This window comes from Spermophilus citellus (assembly GCF_964194105.1).
Source record: "Spermophilus citellus genome assembly, chromosome: 6".
Lineage (NCBI taxonomy): Eukaryota > Metazoa > Chordata > Mammalia > Rodentia > Sciuridae > Spermophilus > Spermophilus citellus.
Window position 1 is genome coordinate 120,834,949 of NC_138187.1, and position 21,724 is coordinate 120,856,672.

The 21,724-nt window shown below is 36.9% G+C and overlaps 1 protein-coding gene across 1 annotated transcript in view; it reads left to right on the forward strand.

Moving 5' to 3' along the window:
* Positions 1 to 21,724, forward strand: part of USH2A (usherin) — a gene marked incomplete at its 3' end in the record, with an annotated part of 798,897 nt that overhangs the window by 219,996 nt on the left and 557,177 nt on the right. Inside the window, exon 15 of the mRNA XM_081297837.1 lies at positions 12,813 to 12,976. Coding sequence (XP_081153963.1) covers positions 12,813 to 12,976 — 164 coding nt within the window. The remainder of the gene's footprint in view (positions 1 to 12,812; positions 12,977 to 21,724) is intronic.

The following is a 21,724-nucleotide window of genomic DNA, read 5'->3' on the forward strand; positions in this document are numbered from 1 at the left end:
TTGATTGTGCTGTTGAGTTCTATAGTTTCTTTATTCAGCTTTTGTCTAGAGGATCTGTCTAATGGCGAGAGCGGTGTGTTGAAGTCACCCATAATTATTGTGTTGTGGTCTATTTGACTCTTGAACTTGAGGAGAGTTTGTTTTATGAACGTTGCAGCTCCATTGTTTGGTGCATACAAATTGATGATTGTTATGTCTTGTTGGTAGATGGTTCCTTTTAACAGTATATAGTGTCCTTCTTTATCCTTCTTGATTAACTTAGGTTTGAAGTTGATTTTATTCGATATGAGTATGGCCACTCCTGCTTGCTTCCGAGGGCCATGTGAGTGGTATGATTTTTCCCAACCTTTTACCTTCAGCCTGTGAATGTCTTTTCCTATCATATGAGTCTCCTGAAGGCAGCATATTGTTGGATTTGTTTTTTTGATCCAGGTTACTAGCCTATGTCTCTTGATTGGTGAGTTTAGGCCATTAACCTTTAAGGTTACAATTGAGATATGATTTGTACTTCCAGTCGTGCTTCTTTATTTATTTATTTTAGTTTGGCTAGTTTTGCTTTTTGGTTATTTTCCTCCCCCTTTACTGAGATACTTCCTGCTGTTAGTTTTGGGCACTATTTTTCACATCCTCTTCTTGTAGTGTTTTGTTCAAAATGCTTTGCAGAGCTGGTTTTCTTGCTGCAAATTCTTTTAGCTTTTGTTTATCGTGAAAGATTTTAATTTCATTGTCAAATTTGAAGCTCAATTTTGCTGGATACAGTATTCTTGGTTGGAATCCATTATTTTTCAGTGTTTGAAATACATTATTCCAGGATCTTCTTGCTTTCAAAGTTTGTGATGAGAAATCGGTCGTTAACCTAATTGGTTTACCCCTGAATGTAATCTGCCTCTTTTCTCTCGTAGCTTTTAGTATTCTCTCCTTGTTCTGTACGTTGGCTATCTTAATAATTATATGTCTTGGAGTTGGTCTATTATGGTTTTGAATGTTTGGGGTCCTGTAGGCTTCCAGGATTTGGCAATCCATTCCATCTTTCATCTCTGGGAAGTTTTCTAGAATTATTTCATTTAATATGCTGTCCATTCCTTTGGTTTGAATCTCTGTGCCTTCTTCTATCCCTACGACTCTCAGATTTGTTTTTTTTTATGACATCCCATATCTCTTGAATAGATTGCTCGTGGGATTTAAGCATCTTTTCTGTGTTGACTATATTCTTTTCAAGTTGATAAACCTTGTCTTCATTATCTGATGTTCTGACTTCTACTTGATCAAGTCTATTTGTAATATTCTCGTTTGAGTTTTTAATTTGGTTTATAGTTTCCTGCAATTCTAGGATTATTGTTTGATTTTTTTTTAAGATCTCCATCTCCTGGTAGAGCTCGTTCTTTGCCATTTGAATTTGTTTAATTCATTTTCAAAATATACTTTTATTTCTTGGACTTGCTGTCTCATGTCTTCTCAATATTCCTTTCCATTCGAGTTAGGTATGCCTTGAGTTCTTTCCCTATCCCTGTTTCTGATGTTTCTATGTCCTCCTGTAGAATTGAGTTGTCTTGCATTGTTTGTAATCCTTTTTTCCCCTGTTTTCTCATGTTGTCCACGTTATTTTCCAGCTCTTTTTGATTGTCGTGTTTCTGCTCTCTTCTATAGATTTGTTTTGTTTCTGTATTACTCTGATGTCTCTCCTTTGTGTTGTTAAACAATGCCTGCTAACGTGGATTCCGCTGGGAAGGAATTCCGACGTCCGAGCTTCAGTGACGACACTACTCTGCTATGATGTGCCCTAGTCTCCTTGCCGGGGTGCCCTAATGGGGGGGTGTGACTGGACTGTCTCTGTTTGGTTTCAGCTCCAGGTCGCGGCAGGCGGGCAGTCTCCAGCCACCCAGTATCACAGGCCGCGGGCAGGTGATCAGTCGCCAGTGGGTGGGCGTTCTCCTACCGCCCAGTTACGCGGGCATTGGGTGAACTGTCGCCGGCGGGCCTGCAGTTTACAGCTGCCCAGTCGCGAGGGCCTTGCCTCTAGTCTCCTGGTTTCTCTTGCTAGTCTTGGTTTCTCCTGTTTTGTTGTTGCAATCTGTCGGAGAGTGGCGGTGGATACTTCAGCTCTCCAAGATGGTGGCCGCTGGTTGCCTTAGTGGAGTGTCCCTTGTGGGGGATGGGACTGTACCGCTTCCTTCCCCGTCTGCAATTCCGAACTCAGCCCGGGGGTCAGTGCGGGCTTGGCTGCTGGGATACCACCGTGTGGCAGCCGCTTATCTCTTGCTTACCAGTGAAACCTTTCTCTGCGGCGCCATGCCTTCTGCAGCCGCGGGGCAGGCCGCGCGAATCAGACAGCCTGGATCTCCAGGGTCACACTGTTGGCTTTTGGGATTCCCGGCACTCTATGGTTTTGATTTTTTCTGCTTGCCCCTCCCCCAGCGCTGGCTAGACAGGTTTTGTTTGGGCTGCTGATGGGAGGGGGGGTTGAAGGTCAGGTGCCTCTAGTTCTCCTTTAGTCTTTATGCAGGCTAACTGTGATATTCCCTCCCCCTGGAAGTCTAGGAGAGATTTTATGTGAAATCCCCCTATGTATGGGGGTGAACTGAGTGACACACACCTGTTTTGTTGTTGCAATCTGTTGGAGAGTGGCGGTGGATACTTCAGTTCCCCAAGATGGTGGCCGCTGGTTGCCTTAGTGGAGTGTCCCTTGTGGGGGATGGGACTGTACCGCTTCCTTCCCCGTCTGCAATCCCGAACTCAGCCCGGGTGTCAGTGCGGGCTTGGCTGCTGGGATACCACCGTGTCGCAGCCGCTTATCTCTTGCTTACCTGATTCATGGTTTTTCATTGTGATCATTCCATTGTCTTTTTCATGATCTCTTCCTTAGGTGCCCCTATATGCTACTTCTCTGATTTGTTTCGTGTCTCTTGCTGGTCACTCTTTGTTAATATGCCCCTTCAATTTACACATCTGTGTCCACAGTTTCAACCGCTGCACACATGTTAATGACTCTTGAAAAGATTATCATCTATTCAGTTTTTTACCATGGGCACCAGATATCTCTGAGATTTTACACTTGTGTATGTCACAAGCAATTCTTTTTTTTTTTTTTATTTTGGTACTGGTAATTAAACCCTGGGCCACTCCACCACTGAGCCACATCTCCAATTTGTTTTCTTATTTTTTTTATTTTGAGTCAGGGTCTCACTAAATTTCTGAGGGTCTTACTACATGAGCTGACCTCAAACTTGGAATCCTCCTGCCTTCAACTCCTACATCACTGGGATTCCAGTGTGAGTGAGTGCGCCTAACTGCATTCCACTCTTAATATAGCCACAGAACTAATCTCCTTTATATTAGTTTTCTCAACCACCTCCCAAATAAACAAATGTCTCATGCCATCCTCACCTTAATAAAAGAAATATAAACCTTCAAGTACTTATTCTAAACCACTAATGTTTGAGTGGGACTTGTAATTCTGTTTGTATTGGTAGAATTGGTTCTGATATGAAGTAGAATTGATTACAGGCCACTGCTGGGAAAAGATACGGAAGGCAAGGGTCACCATATATAATGAAGCTTCTCTGAAAAGAATAGAAAGGATAAAACGTCCCATGACCTCATGGGGCCCAAGGCAGTCAGCAGAATTTGCCATGTGCATTGCTTACAATTTGAATTGACCCTTCTATTCCACTGATGAATTTTGCTGTCTCTTTTCACTTTAGCATTAATAATCATTGGAGAGGAAATCCTCTAGCACAGAAGGTCATAGAGGAAAAATATTTCAAAATTTGACAATGAGAATTGCTTGAGTTTATATGTTTACTCATCATTGAGAAGGGATAAAAATGGACTTTCTTCTTTTTATGTTTTCCAATTTCTTGAATGATAGTGTTCTTGAATGTCTTTGTTGGCTTCTGGTTGTTATTGTATAGAGACTCACTTTAGCTCTTTTGAAAATGTGTACAAAAATGGCTAAAATATATGGTAATCCATCTAGCATGAGAAATGTTTATTTCTTGAAGGAAAAAGTTCACTCGGTCTAAATATATATGGACATATAGTATAGGAAAATAACTAAGTGCTCATGTTAAAAAAAATTAAATAGGAAGAAATTAGCTAAAATCAACTGATTGTGTTTGAACTCTAGGTACTATGGCAAATGCTTACAAATATAAATTTATTAATTTCCAATATCTATAATAAAATGTGTTTTGTTGTTAAGAAGATAAAATATCATTGTATTTCTTAATCAATTTTGGAAAACACACTGACTTCCTCATCTGAATTTTTCATTTCCATATTCAGAGGCTCATATTCATCCCTCCATAAAGTTCACACCGATTCCCTGTCTTCTCTATGTTTTCTTTATTATTCATTGCAATGTTGGCTGCATTTTTTTTTCTTGGTTTATTTTCTACAAAATAAAACCTGATCCTAAACTGTAGAAACAATAGCAAAAATCCACCCAACATACCCAATAGTTCCCGGGAACGATCTGGAAAAGCGTTCACCTGTTTCCCCCTCAAAAGGTTCATTCTTAATTGGAAATCCATATGCAACAAAATGAAATTGAATCCCTTTCTCTCGCCATCCACAAAAATTAACTCAAAATGGATCAGGGAGCTAGATATCAAATCAGAGACACTGCGTCTGATAGAAGAAAAAGTTGGCTATGATCTACATATTGTGAGGTCGGGCTCCAAATTCCTTAATAGGACACCCATAGCCCAAGAGTTAACAACAAGAATAAACAAATGGGACTTACTTAAACTAAAAAGTTTTTTTCTCAGCAAGAGAAACAATAAAAGAGGTAAATAGAGAGCCTACATCCTGGGAACAAATTTTTACTCCCCACACCTCCGATAGAGCCCTAATATCCAGAATGTACAAAGAACTCAAAAAATTAAACAATAAGATAACAAATAACCCAATTAACAAATGGGCCAAGGACCTGAACAGACACTTCTCAGAGGAGGACATACAATCAATCAACAAGTACATGAAAAAATGCTCACCATCTCTAGCAATCAGAGAAATGCAAATCAAAACCACCCTAAGATACCATCTCACTCCAGTAAGATTGGCAGCTATTATGAAGTCAAACAACAATAAGTGTTGGCGGGGATGTGGGGAAAAGGGTACACTTGTACACTGCTGGTGGGGCTGCAAAATGGTGAGGCCAATTTGGAAAGCAGTATGGAGATTCCTGGGAAAGCTGGGAATGGATCCACCATTTGACCCAGCTATCGCACTTCTCGGACTATTCCCTGAGGACCTTAAAAAAGCGCTCTATAGGGATATGGCTGCATCAATGATTATAGCGGCACAATTCACAATAGCTAGACTGTGAAACCAATCTAGATGCCCCTCAATAGATGAATGGATAAAAAAAATGTGGCATCTATACACAATGGAGTATTATGCAGCACTAAGAAATGACAAAATCATAGAATTTGCAGGGAAATGGATGGCATTAGAGCAGATTATGCTAAGCGAAGCTAGCCAAGCCCTAAAAAACAAATGCCAAATGTCTGCTTTGATATAAAGAGAACAACTAAGAACAGAACAGGAAGGAAGAGCATGAGGAAAAGACTACAGTAAACAAAGACGAATGGGGGGAGAGAAACGGAGAGAGAAGGGAAAGCACATGGAAATAGTAGGAGACCTTCAATGATACATAGAATTATAAGAGGTTATGAGGGGCAAGGGGGAGGGGAAAAAAGGGAGAGAATTGAACAACAGCAGGGGAGGTAGAGAGGGAAGATGGGAGGGGAGGGGAGGGGAGGGGGGATAGTAGGGGATAGGAAAGGTAGCAGAATACAACAGTCACTAATATGGCATTATGTAAAAATGTGAATATGTAACAGATGTGATTCTGCAATCTGTATTTGGGGTGAAAATGGGAGTTCAAAACACAATTTGAGTCAAATGTATGAAATATAATATATCATGAGCTATGTAATGCTTTAAATAATCAAAAAAAAGAAAGAAAGAAAAAGGGGGCATATATGTAAAAGAGCTGATTCAAGTTTAAACATTCCTCCATTTATCTCTGACACATAAAGCAAACATGGTTTAATCAGTATTGAAAAGAACCGGGCAAACAAAGGTGTTGTCCAGCTGAAAAAAATCAATACAGCAAAAAAGGCGTATTGTATGTGTATAACCCCAAAACAATGAGACAAAAATGGGCTGTATTCACTTTGTCTCAGAGCCATATTTGACCCTCTGCCCTCTCTAGTGCTGTCCTCTTGTTGACCTGTACCTGTGATTCCCCAGACCTAAGTCTGCTCCAGTTCCTCTGATGCTCTACCATTTCCTTACATAACATCTGCCTGTTACAACCCTCAAGGTTTCCCCTGATGATGAATCCTCTCTGTGTTCATTAGTCACAGTTTGCCTTGTGTAAGCCTTAAGGAGTTAGGAGGATCACTACTTGCCTTATTTACCAGCTGATGTTCCTTGAACTCTAATTGTCCTCAGGTGGCAGAGAATAAGGCTCTAGGCTGGCCAAGAATCCGAAAGCTCAGACTGCTGAAACACGAGGAAAACTTCTGTCATGAGATTCTTTTTGATTGTACTGCAGACGTTCTCCATTTCAACACTCTGTTGTAGATTTGGTTGAGTAATCTTTTCACATGCCTCTTTCCAATTGATCTCAATTGGTGTTTACTCTGAGCACCAGCTCAAATGACTTCAAATGACAGCAGACAACTTTCTTGTCAACTGATCTCCTTTTATGGGGTGACAATGGAAAGTTTGGGAGGGATGTGTCTCCTAGATTCGTGCTTCTCTGTGACTCTGTAAGACAGCTGGCTGTCATCTGGGTCTCATCATGTACCAGTCTAGCCTGAGCTTACTCACAAGGTGGTGGCCGTGATTCAGAAAGACAGCAAAAATCTGCCAAGGCACTTGAGGCCTTTGCTTGAAACTACTTCAGTGTTACTTTAGTCTTATTCTATTTGATAAAGCAAGTCACAAGGCCTGCCCATATTCAGGAGTGGGAAAACAGATTCCATTTTTTGGTAGAATGAACTATACAGTTGTAAAGGACATGCACAGAGGGGAAGGTCAAAAACTGTGGTCATTTTTGCAGTCTCCCAGAGTTCTATAAATGTATTTTCTCCCTTATTATAGATCACGTGTGATCTTGCAAGAAATGTCAGTTTTTATATATCCACAGTGGGCTTCCAACGTGATATAATAGGAATAACATGGTGTGGGACTTAGGGATGTTGCAGTTCCAGTTTGGCTTTCCCTCTAGACCAGGTATATTAGCTTCTTCTTGCTGATGTAATAAATTACTACAAATTTAGTGTCTTAAAACAACACAAATCTATTATCTTATGATTCTGAAGGTCAGAGGTCCTAAATTAGTTTTGCTGGGCTGAAACCAAAGTGTCAGCAGGCCACCTAAGCTTCTTCTGGAGACTCCAGGAGAAAATTCGTTTTCTTTATTTTCCCAGCTTCTAGAGGCCACCCACATTCTTTTACTCATCGCTCTTTCCTTCACCTTCAAAACTAGCAGAGTCTTTTTTCTCTGGCCTCTGCTTATGTCCTTGTATTTTTTTCTCTCTGATGCTCACTCTCTTACATTTCTAAGAAGGTTTGTGATTATTTTGGGTGTTCTTGGATAATCCAGGATAATATCTTCATCTCAAAATCCTTAACCACATCTGCAAAGTAAGGAACAAGTTGGCAAGTACTAGAAATTAAGACCTGGACATTGTTGTGTTCCATATTCATCATCCTATGCCTGAATTCAGTCATCTGTGGCCCAGGGTTCAAATCTGGCCTGCCACCTGCTTATGTCAATAAAGTTTTATTGGAGTACAACAATGTTCGTCATTTACATGTTGTCTATAGCTGCTTTCTGACTGCAGCAGCAGAATTCAGAAACAACAGAGATCATATAACCCACAAAGCCTGAAATATTGTCTGGGCCTCAGTGGATTAAGATTGCAGAAAGTGCAACTAGATTTATTTCCATCTTGGGCTAGTTTCTTCATCTCTAAGCATCATAAAATCATAACATTATAGACTTGGAAAGAATCTTAAGAGTAATTTGGGTTGAATTCTGTTCTGTACATTTCTGTGCATATATCACCTTTTCATAAATAAATGGTCAATGCCTATTCAACTTCTACTTCAAAAACATAGAGCTAAAAAGACCCTGATGTCTTGTGAAGTAGTAGAGTTTCTTCCCCAAAATTATAATCCTGAGTCAGATAGAAATATGTTCTTCATATTGAAAACATATTTTCAATCCTGTGATTTTCTTCTAATTTTTTTACCTAAGTTTTGCTCATGGCCAGGGAGAATAAGTATAATTTAATTTCTCTTGTACTTGAAAGTCCTTTAATATTTTGAATCCACTATCGTGTCTCAAAGTAATTTGTGTGATTAAGTAGAGTGTCAAAGTAGAAGGAGAGAAGGTTCTTAGGTACAGATCCTCACTAGGCAAGTTCTTCTCTAGACAGGAATGGCTGATACCATTGTATGAATGCCACAGAGTAACTGCCCCAGTCCAGTTTTGATGAATTCTCATACTCATGCCTGAGAATGCCTCCTCCAAAAGAGTGATTTGGGCATTTTTAACTTCTCCCTTCCCTGTGAGAGTATTAACACCCTATTTCCTCTACAATAAGCTGTATGAGTATGACTTCCAACTCCAGCAAATTGGATCACCTGCCTCCAAGGTCTTTTGTATAATTCTGATTCTTGCTGCAACAGAATATGGATGCTGTAGTAGGCTCTCATGAAAGAACTGAGAGGCTCAGTGAGACCACACCTCCATTGCAGGCAGGAAATGTGCTTAATTCCAGAAAGCCACACCCTTCTACAATGCACTGGGGCTCTGCCTGAATCCTGTGCAAGGGTGCTGAATTGAGAACTACCTGGTCTTAAGGAGTCTAAGCAGAAACCAGCTCTTAAAGAAAGGCTATCTTTTCCTCAGGAGTGAAGTCAGTGATGGTATAGAGTTATGGCAATAAAAAGGAGCTCAAAAGAGCTGAATTTTCATTACAGATGCAGGCCACATTTGGATTTCTATCTGGAGTCCTAAGTCAAAAACTTTCCCAATGTATTATTCAACAGTAGTTTTTGAGACTTCACTTTATGCTAGCCTGTGTGCTTGCAACTGATGGGCGAACACTCCTGGCCCGATTTCTCCAATTTGCCTTCAAGCCCCTTTTTTTATTCATCACTGATTCTTGTCCAGAATTCCTCAGCAATTTCATATCTATTCTTTCTTCATTCTTTGTATTGAATGTCTTCATTATCCTTCTGTCAGTAAATTAGAAAGTCAGGAGTAACTCCATTCCCTTCTTCCCTTTTCAATTTGTCACCCATGTACTACCAATCTTATTTATTGATCATTTTTTAATTCTACCCCCTCATTTCCAAGGCTCCTTATTGATGCCTAATTTAGAAATACCTGCCTTCGCCTCCTTACCTTTCCAGCTTTATTAATCACCATTCCCCACTCTGAATTAACATCCACAAATTCTAAATTGTTTGTATTTTCACACCCTCTCCTATTTTCTCTTTTCTCTTTATTTTCTTCCCTTTCTGATTTGCCTGGCATCTTACTATTCATCTTTAAAAATTCAGCCCAAGTATCTCTTGCAAGATTTCTTCTTAATACAGGTTGAGTATCTTTTACCTGAAATGTATGGGATAAGAAGTATTTTAGATTTTGATTTTTAAAAAAATTTTGGAATATTTCATATATGTAGTGAGATATCTTGGGATTGGGACCCAGATCAAAACTCAAAATTCACTTATATATGTAATATACGCATACCCATGGACATGAAATTTATCTTATACACATATCCTGAAAGTGAGTTTATGTAATATTTTTAGCGTATCTGCATTTTGTTTTGTTTATGGCCTATCTTATGAGCTCAGGTGTGAAACTTCAGTTGTGGCATCTTATCAGTGCACAAAATGGTTTGGATTTGGGGAATATCTCCAATTTGGAATTTCCAGGTTAGGGATGCTCCACTGGTACTTCTTACTCATCCTTTCCCCTCTACCAGACTTGATAGTTGCTCCTTTTCTGTGCCCCTGAATACTCAGCATACATCTTTGTTAATGTACTAATTTTTCTTTTATATTAAATTGTGAGACTCTTGAGGACAGAAGCAACTCTTCAGTATTCATTTTTATGTGCTCAGTGTTTATTCCAGTCCTGGAATATAACTGGTCCTCAGTGAAGGCTATTTGTCTCAATCAGTGTTTAGGTACCCTGAGTCGGGGCTCCAGACAGAAGAGTGGTGTGCAAAGAGAAATGTCAACAAAGTGATCAATATTTTGGCATATCTCTCAGGACTCCCTATTACAACTCTCCCCTAGATGATGAAGTTTCTGACAATGATGTCTATTATTGAAACTCACTCATTTCCTTAATAGTTATGTTTCTGCAATAATAATAATTAGGATAATTCTTTTACTTACTGTTTGTGTAACTAGAAGAAACTCCCAAGAAAGGAAAATACATGAGATTCATGATTGAAGAGACAGAGGTCAATTAACACCTTTCCCATTGTATCTGGTAGATACTCAGTTACATAAGGACCTAAATGACTCTAACAGCAGCTCATGGAGATGAGTGTGCTTTCCTCCTGTTTTGTTTATCATAATGAACTGGTCAATAAACATCACAAATTGTTTATCTATATAAATCTTGACAGATTACTCTTTATGAAATCCATTTAGCAAGTGAGGTTTTCCCATAAGGATGAAAAATGAAGATTTTAAACAGATTGCGGGAGAAGCTCTGGCTGTACCAGGAGAGTCAGTGTAATAAAGGTTTCTTTATATTAATATTACAAAAACCATTTATCCTGGCAAAATCAATATCACAATTCATCTTAGTTTGGTGTTTCTCTTTCTAAGTTTAAAATGTCTTTTCCTTTATTGTGTATAATTTTGTTTTAATAAGTGTGAAATATATTTCATTTAGCAGGTACTCTCAAGGAGGGATAACTTATAAAATGACTTCAAACTTGTAGCTTATTTGCTAAAGAGTCTTAGAAAATTTTAAAATTATGTTTGAGTGGCTGAGAAATTTACAGGAATCATTTTACTTAAACCTTAATTACAAAATTATTCCCTGTGTCCTTTGGTCTAGAAACAAACTACAGTATTCAGAAAAGTCTCCTCTGATGTACTTCAATTAGGAAAAATTCTTTCTTACTGAAATTAAGCAATTATAATGAGTCATATACATTCAATATAACAATGGCTGGAAGAAGAGACCATAAAATCAGGCATAGACACATTTAATTACTCAAAGCATTGCATGCTTTCCTAAGTAATGATTTATTTATTCCATTTGGATTTGGAACTTAATATCCCATGGATATTGACATAACTGACTTCGAGTTATGCATGTAGCTGCTGGCTGGGAGAAAATAGAACTACATCAAGGAAAGGAATTATGTTATACACTGGCAACTATTACTCTAAATGTACTGTATGTAAAATAAGTGTGATTGTCTCATGAGTGAATGGTAATAAAAACTGAAATACTCAAGAGATGCTTTTTCATGAGTGGTATAGTGATATATATATATGTGTGTGTGTGTGTTTATATACACACACACATATATACACATATATACTCATGCATCTAGAGAAGCTTGCCTCTTATTGTTTATGTTCACCAAGATTAAATTAAAAGCCTACAGGCAATATGCTCTAATAGCATATAATGAAATTAAGAGCAAATCAAATATTTCATTGCTTCTGTAATTCCATTTTAATTTCTATGCATAATTGTCTTCAGCTCTAATACATAGCCTAAACAAAACATCTACTTGAAATGGAATTCTGATACAATGCGTATAGATAAAAGACCTAATATAGTTGTTTTTAGGAGGGAAAAAATGTCCTTTTATCGTGACCATAAAAAGGGCAAACTACAGTATAGTGGTTTTCCAGAGAAACTGTACTTTATTTATTCCCAAGGGGATATTAGTCCATAAAACAAATTTGCAGCTTATTTGGCAGTATCTTAGCTTTTATCAGCCTTTTTAAGGGTGTTGAATGATTACCCAAGAGATCACACTGAAAAAATTGCAGTGGGGTAAAGCAACTCTACCCACCATCATCTTTATTAGAACATATAGGTGAATCCATTTACTGTGGTTTGAAAGGCACCACATGGAGTGTCCCTGTTTAAATGGCCTTCTTGTGATGCTTTTGCATTGCTAATACTTTGTGGCATCAAATTGTTTATCCCAATCAATGTCATGAGCCTTGGCTGTGTTTGAATAATTCACTCTAGGAAACAGGTTTTGGTTTGTTATGACAAAGTGCCAGTACTGTTATTTTCACGAACAACTTTGAGTTCAAGAACTTTAAGTTCCAGTGAAGTGATATCAGTATCTCAGTAAATTAACACATTTTCATAAATTAGTATAACGCTCTATTCTCTAACCATTCTGGGTAAGTGAATTCAGTACATAAAATAGCAAATGAAACATATTGTCTACTGGGGCAAAATTTACAGTATCCTTAAGTAAACAACTGGTATTTAGGCTAATCCAGAAGAGTCATCATGGCCTGAAAAATAAAGGAATGTAACAATTTTGGGGGGGGTTCATTAATTAGTTTACAAAGGGAAGACATTCTGTAGCTTCCACATGAGCAGAATTTTCATAAAGAGCTGTTCTGTTTTGTGTTTGTGTAGCTGAAGCGTCCTTTTCAATATGTTGACTAAAACAGACTATTTACTCCACAATGTTATTGATAGGTATAACTTATATGATAAATTATTAATCAAAACACTATTCTCTTTGATGGTTTATTTGTCTTGTTTTCAGATGTCAGCCTTGTAATTGTCATCTCTCAGGAGCCTTGAATGAAACCTGTCACTTGGTCACAGGCCAGTGTTTCTGTAAACAATTTGTCACTGGATTGAAGTGTGATGCTTGTGTTCCCAGTGCAAGCCATTTGGATGTCAACAATCTGTTGGGTTGCAGCAAAAGTAAGTGACCTGTGGCCCATGCTGGTGTAGGAAGAACCGGGACCCAGGGAAGGATATCTCACTGGTGTTTTTGTTGTTGTTTTTCTCACTCCATTGAGAACCTATCAGGAAGGCCTAGAAACAATATAAGAAATTTAGGTGAGAGGGTTTTTTTTAAATTATTCAGAATACACTAAATGAAATGAGTATAATTTTTCTGGATTAAATAATTGGAAATAATTAAGTGATTATGTATATAATGGAAATCAGGATTTCTCAGGATGCAAGACTTTATGTGCTAAAATCAGGACAGTGCTAGTTAAATAGAAATGGTTGGTAACCCTACTACACAGAGACACTTACAGGTAATTTTCTATGGGATTTACTTATATTTATTATGAGTTTCATATTTTTTCATCCCTCCAATATTATGAACACTAGCTATGATTAGTTGTTTATTGATATTATTGTCATTATTTTTCATAGTATATTGATTCCTATGATTGCTACTCTTTTCTTTTTGTTACATTAATTATTTTAACATCTCCAACTTTGGATGTTTATTTTTTATTTTTGAATATTCACTATTTACATATGCATGAAGAAAATGCTTTTGTGCGCTATGTCACATGTTAAGAATACTGAAATGATGTGGAACACTGCCTCTGCTTTTGAGTTGCATATATTCAAGTGGTAGAAACAGGTTCACAAACATATGTATATATGGGACTAGGATAGAGGTGTGTTCCAAGTAGCCTTTTGACTCAGCCTGGACTGAGTCATGTTTTATTTAATCACATTTAGGTTTTTAATTCCTTAAAGCCAAAGATTACATTTTAGTATCTTTTGATTTCTCAACACCATTCTCCACTACCTTAAATTGGACCTCTCAAGGTCACCAGCAGTCCTACAATTTCATAACATATTGATGTTTTCTCTTTGTTTACTTGAAGATCACATATCCTTACCTTTTCCAGAATTCCTAAGACATGCCTGCTGGGAACATGTGGTAAGGAGCCCTCTACAACATATTGTGCTATGCATATTCTCCTTGGGGTGTCCTGAGACTGTCATGAGTCACAAAGCTAGGAAATGCCACAAGTCATGACAGATCATCACAAGCCAGCATGCCTGGAATTAGCTGTCTATATATTTAAGGGGGATAGAGAGAGAGGTGGAAATAAATAATGGCCCATTGGGCTCCACAGCAACTGTACTGTAGGATTTAACTTAATGGAAGACAGAGTATAGATAATAATTAAGGCTCAGTCAGATTTTGTACCTGTGTGGCTTCTCTTCAGTATCCTTTATTGAAATAAGTAAAACTTTAGGTATTATGTTTCTCTTGAGAAAGGACTTGCGTAACTGCTTTGTATTGGTACTTTATAAGCACAAATCTATATTTCATTGACCATTTAATGAATATTTGTTATTCAGTAGTTATCTATGTAATTGGTTGATTTGTTTGCAATAAACCTTCCAGCATATTGGTGACTCTTTTGATTGGCTCTGCCATTAATTTTATGTGAAAATGCTGTACCTACTCCACACTTTAATTTTTACTGACTATTCTTCCGTCTGAGGTAGAATCTAAGAATCATACCTCTGGCAAAACTCAATAGTCTGGTCACTGGAGACCTAGCCTCCATTTCTTGGTTGTGATAGATATTTACCTTTATATTAAGCCTTTCCTTCTCTGGACCAAACATTCTTGGTCATTCCAAGTGCCTGATTTGTCATAATTTTCAAAACTTTCATATTCCCAATTATTCTTCTCTGGATAGATTCTTCTTGATTTTATATCCTTTTAAAATTGTGATCCTTGATATTAAACACATCCCTTCACCTGCCGTGGTTGTTACTGCTACCATTTTAAGTTTGTTTATAACAAAATCTACAGCACTGTGTAAATTTGGAAGATCAATGTCAGCAGAGGTAACTCACTTTTAAAAATTAGGACAGGTCCTTCCCTTCAGAGGAAGTTGAAATCTAGCAAGAACAATAGACATGAGAGTAGAGGGGAAGCAGGAAATGCTGGCTGTGGGCTGATGTGAAGAGACCCTTCTTTCCTGTTCCACCTTGATTTCCAGATACTTGCTTTTTATCCTAGTAACAACCATCCAGAAAAAGGGCTTCACAAAGATGTGATGTGATCCAAAGGAATGTTGTGCTATGTATTGAAACTGTAAACTACAACATGCTAATATTTGTCTCTGTGTCCATTGAATATCAAAAACGTGTTCTTCTTAAAAATTGTCATGGTGCATCTCTACACAGGTTAGGAAATCTGGGATGATGACTATTGTTATATTTTCTACTTCCCTAGAGGCCACTGATAATAGTTCAGCAATATCATCTGTGTTTTTACTTTTTTTTTTTTTGCCCGGGGGGGGGGGGCAGTGTAGGGCAGGAAGTAGGAGTGGGATTCTAGAATATTTCCAAAGTGTTCAAGAATTAAATTCAAATAAAAAATTAGTCTCTTTGACAGTATGCTTCCCTAATGGGTGGTTCTTTACTTTCCTGTCAACACTGCTTTCATAGTTTCAAAATGATGGTCATTTTCCTTGATAGGGGCAATAGAAGCAAAACAGGGATTAAATAGTTGAATTGTTTTGCATGTGTCCCTAGTGAATGATCCAGGTTGTCCTAAATATGTGACAGTGTCAAGACTTGAATGCAAATGAGCTGTGAATGGCTAAATATGCAAGTTTGTGTATATACATGCTTTTTACATTAGTCATCTTTTTTTTTATCCATACTTTAGTTATCAGAAAGCCCTATAGTTCTCCTTTTATTAACAGCTTTATTGAAGTATAATTTATATATCACATTTTATGTGTGCAGCATAATGAATTTTAGGGAATTTATGGTTTTGTAAGCATAACTACAATATAGTTGTATTCTATTATTTCAGTAGAGTTCCCTTGTGCCCATAAACAGTTAATATCCACTTCCACTTCTAATCCTCAACAATTAGATACATGGTTTTGATGCAGCAATTTTCTTGGAGATTTATTATAAGTGAAATCATACAGTATTTAGGCGTTTATTTGTAGCTTCTTAGCAAAACGTTTTTGAGATTCATCCATGTTTTTGCATGTCCTAGTGGTTTGTTCTTATTAATTGCTGAGTAGTGTAGCATTTATGGATGGACAATGCTTTGTTTCTCCATTGATCTGTTGATATGTGGATTGTTTCTAAGTGTTATTTGTTATGAATAGTGCTTCGATCAACATATGGTTACAAATCTCTGTATATACCTATTTTTTAAAAAACTCTTAGGTATACCTGGGAGTAAAAAACTTGTTTGTATGGTAAGTCTATTTTTAATATTTAAAAGAAACTGTCAATGTCTTTCCCATTGGGGCTATTCCATTTTACATTCACATCAACAATTTATGGGAGGTCCAATTTCTTTACAGTTTCAACAACATTCAATATTGTTTTATTATTGCCATTTGGTGAGTGTGCTGTGGTATCTCACATTGGTCATTTGTATTTTTCCAAATGAATAATCTTGTCAAGCAACTTTTTGTGTGTGTTGTCAAGTGTCTCTCAATTCTTATGCTCATGTTTTATGAGTTATCTTCTTATTGAGTTAAAGAATTTCTTACATATTTGAGATACAACTTGCAAATATTTCCTACAATGATGTGAATTCTTTTTTCATATTCTTAATGATACATTTTAAAGAATTCAAACTTTTTATTCTTATGAAGTCTAATTTAGCAAGTTTTTTCTTCATGGATCATGTTTTTATGTCTAATCTAAGAAATCTTTGCTTCACCAATGGAACAAAAATTTTCTCAGTGTTTTCTCCTTAATGTTTGACATTTTAAGTGTGTGTGAGTGTGCACATACACACACACCTGCTTCTGAAATGTTTTGAACTAATTTTGCGTACATCATGAGGTAAGCATATGAGTTCTTTATTTTTATTTTTTTGGTACATAAATATCCGAATGTTCTTATAACATTTGTTGAAATTATTATCCATTTCTCATTGAGTTGCCTGAGCATCTATGCAAAAAAATCAACTGGCATCATAGTTTACATATTCAATGGTGAAATACTAGAAATCCCCCCCCCCACCTATTATTAGGCACAACAGAAGGATACTTACTTTTGTGGCTGCCATTCACCGTCATAATGGTTATGTTAGCTAGCATATTTATACAAGAAAGAGAGGTAGAAGTAGTTAAAATTGAAAAGGAAAATTTGAATTTTATGATTGTTTTTCTATTTTTTCAAATAAATACAAAATTTATTGTGTTTTATAGACCAGAAATGAACCATCTGAAAAAGAAATTAGGAAAGCAATTCCATTTACTATGTATCAAAGATTTAACCAACAAAATGGAAAACTTGTATACCTTAGACTGAATGAAAATATAAAATAATGGAAAGAGATCCCATGTTTGGATGACATTTTCACTAAGACAATATTACCCAAAGCAGTCTATAGATTCAAGGCAATTCCTATCAGAACCTCAATGCCATTTTTTTTCAGAAATAAAAAAAAAAACCTATCCCCAGATTTAAATATAATCTAAGGGGCCCTAGAAGCCAAACAATTTTGAAAAAGAAGATACAGGATTCATACTTCTTGATTTAAAACTATGACTATAAAGCTACAGTGATCAAAGCAATGTGGTACTGCCTCTAAGACAAATGTATAGTGGAAGCTAGTTCAAAATAAGGAGAAGAGAGAGGTGGGGGGAGAGAGGGAATGGAAAAGTGAGACCTGTGTTCCATTTATGATAGAACAAATATCAATGGAGTAGATGAAGGGGAATGAAGGGAAGTAAGCAGGGATGAGATAATGGAAAGAGTGGAATTAATTTGACCTAGCTTTCCTGCATACATATGTGTGAATATATCACAGTGAATCTTACTGATTAAAACCAACAAACAACAACAACAACAAACCCTCTAAGTAAATAGCAAAGAGATCTGTAGAGTAAGGGGATGGAGGAGAGGTAAGGTAAAGGGGAGGGAAAAGGGAAGTACTAAGGACAGAATTAGAGCAAATTATATTCCATGCTTTTATAATTATATCAATATGAATCCTAATGTAGAAATAAAAAGAACCAATTAAAAAAAAAAAGTAAGCAGAACTTGGTATCGCCCCAAGTGGCTCAGGAGGCTGAGGCAGGAGGATCATGAGTTCAAAGCCATTCTCAGAAATTTAGTGAGGCCCTAAGCAACTTAGTGAAATTGTGTCTCTAAGTAATATACAAAAAGGGGCTGGGGATAAGACTCAGTGGTTAAATGCCCCAGGGTTCAATCCCCAATACCAATAAATAAATAAATATGTATTTCCAAGTTATTGAGTAAATTTTTCTTGGTCTTGATATATTCTAGGTAGGTAGTCTGGGTTCTGGGTTGTGTTTATATCTGTTATGATGTTTTGACCCATTTTTAGTATCTAGCTTGATGTAATAAAAATGTGCCTTAATAAAAAAGAAAGGAATGAAGGAAGGGAGGGAGGGAGGGAGGAAGAAAGGAAGGAAGGAAGAAAGGAAGGACGAACGGAAGAACGGAAGAACAGAAGAACCAACCCTACTGGCACATGCCTGTAATCCCAGCAGCTCCAGAGGCTGAGGTAGGAGAATCATGAGTTCAAAGCCAATCTCAGCAACTTAGTGAGGCCCTAAGCAAATTATTGAGACCTTGTTTCTAAATAAAATACAAAAAGTACTGGAGATGTGGTTCAGTGGTTCAGCACTCCTGGTTCAATCCCTGGTACAAAAAACTAAAAATAAAATTTTAAAAAAACAAGGAAATAGAGAGTCCATAAATAAACTCTCACATATATGGTGAATTGATTTAAGCAAGGGTTCCAAACCATTTAATGAAGAAAAAGTATAGTATTTTGAATAAATGATGCTGGGAAAACTGATTATATCCATATTTAAAAGAATACAAAAGAAACAATCTGCGAAGTGAATAGAGAGCCTATATCTTGGAAGCAAATTTTTACCCTTCACACATCAGATAGAGCACTAATTTCTAGGGTATATAAAGAACTCAAAAAGCTAAGTACCCCCCCCCAAAAAAAAAACAAATAACCCAATCAATAAATGGGCCAAGGACCTGAACAGACACTTCTCAGAAGATGATATACAATCAACCAACAAATATATGAAAAAATGTTCATCATCACTAGCAATTAGAGAAATGCAAATCAAAACCACTCTAAGATTTCATCTCACCCCAGTAAGAATGGCGGCTATTATGAATACAAATAACAATAAGTGTTACCAAGGATGTGAGGAAAAAGGTACACTCATATATTGCTGGTGGGACTGCAAATTGGTGCAGCCAATATGGAAAGCAGTATGGAGATTTCTTGGAAAATTGGAAATGGAACCACCATTTGACCCAGCTATTTCTCTCCTCCGTCTATACCCAAAGGACTTAAAAAACAGCATACTACAGAGATATAGCCACATCAATGTTTATAGCAGCACAATTCACAATAGCTAAACTGTGGAACCAACCTAGATGCCCTTCAGTAGATGAATGGCTAAACAAAATGTGACATATATACACAATGGAATATTAATCAGCAAAAAAAGAGAATAAAATCGTGGCATTTGAAGGTAAATGGATGGCATTGGAGAAGATAATGCTAAGTGAAGTTAGCCAATCCCAAAAACCAAACCCCAAATGTTTTCTTTGATATAAGGAGTCTGATTCATAGTGGGACAGGGAGAGGGAGCATGGGAAGAATAGATGAACTCTAGATAGGGCAGAGGGATTGAAGGGGAAGGGAGGGGGCATGGGGTTATTAATGACGGTGGAAAGTGATAGACATTATTATCCAAAGTACATGTGTGAAGACACAAATTGGTGTGAATATACTTTGTATATAACCAGAGATATGAAAAATTGTGCTTTACATGTATAATAAGAATTGTGATGCATTTTGTTGTCATATATAAATTAAAAACCAATTTAAAAAGAATGCACTTGGACTTTTATGCCACACACACACACACACACATTCTTGACAATGAACCTATATAGAATTTCTTGTGATACTAAAAGCATAGGAACAAAAGACAAAATTAGTAACTTTAGCTTGCATCAAAATTAAAAATGTCCATTAAAGCATATGATCAAGACAGTGAAAGTATAGCCCACAGTGTGGGAGGAAATCTGTACAAATCACATATCTAATATAGAAATATTATATCTAAACAGCCAAAACAAATAATTGAATGAAAAATAAGCAAAGAACTTGAATAAATATCTTCCTAAAGAAGATACATGCATGGCCAGTAAGCACATAAAAAGATGCTCAACTTTATTAGTTATTAGGGTAATATAAATCAAAGTCTTTAAACATCCATTTGATTTACTGGCAAAAAGTGGTGGGAGAATGTGGAAAAATTGAGAACTTAATGAATTGTGGTAGGAATAAACAATGGTAGTTTCTGTGGAAAATGGTTTGGTAGTTACTCAAAAATTAAACTTCGACTTTCCTTATGATCCAGTAATTTCTGCTTCTAGTACATAATCCAAAGAATTGAAGGCAAGGACCCAAACAGGTATTTGTGCATCAGTGTTCATGGAAGTATGCACATTAACCAAAATGTAGTAAAAACCCAAGTGTCCATCATAGAGTGAATGAATAAAGAAAATGTGGTAATACACAATGGATTTTTTCACCCATATAAATGAATTAAATTCAGATACATGTTCCAATATGGATGAACTTTGGGACATTCGAAGAAAGACGGACACAAAAGGAAAAATACTGTATGATTCCACTTCTAAGTACCTAGAGTAGACAAATTTATAGACACAGATAAATAATAGCTTACAGGGCAGTGATGCTCACAATGAATCTTCCATGATTTTGTTTTCTTAATTAACTGAGAATGTCTTTATTTTATTTTTGGTGGCTAGTTTTTTTCTAGATTCAAAATTCTTGGTTTCAAGTTTCTTCTTTTGTTTTCTAGGCTTAATATTGAGGACCATTAAGTTTGTGTCTCCTTGCTGCTATGGGTTGAAATTTCACTTGACATTTTGTAGTTTTATGCTGAAAATACTTAAATTGTTAGATTATTTTTAGTAATTTTTAAACACTTAACTGTAGAAAACCGTCTCCTCAATAGCGGAACAGTATGTAGTTGTTCTGTCTCTAAAGAGGGTTTCTTTTTTTTTAATTTTAGTTTTACTTATAGCCTGACTGCTGAGAGGTCACCCCTGTGTCTGAGTCAGGCAATGATTCGGGCAATCCTTGTGCTCAAATACTTTCAGACATCTGGAAGACTTCCAGCTTCTGCTGATCAATATGCATATGGGCTGGGAATACATTCAGTCACAGTTAGTTCTCAACTCTCCTTGGCCTTCATTTGTCACTGATTCTCTTGGCTTCCCCCATATATTCATGGTTCCTCAGAAAGTTGGGGCTCTGTGGAGAGCTTTCCTCAGCCCTTAAATGGCTTTCATATCTAGGATCGCCTGGTTATTCTTTGGTAAGCTAACCACTTCTGCAGGCTGGGAGCATATCCTCAGACCAGCAAAGCTATGGATTTTCATCATTGTGTCCAGTTGAGTTTGCCACTTTTAGCTGGCAAATCTTTGAATTTTTGTCCCCAGTCCTCTCTGGTATTAAAGCTGCTTTTCATCAGTCCTACTCTAGCAAGATTAATGTACTTGACCATGGAACTGGTGGCAAAGGAACAAGCCCAGACTTGAGCTACTCCTGCTCTACTGGTTTGTCAAGAGGAAGTGTTGACATGTTTTCCCCCCACC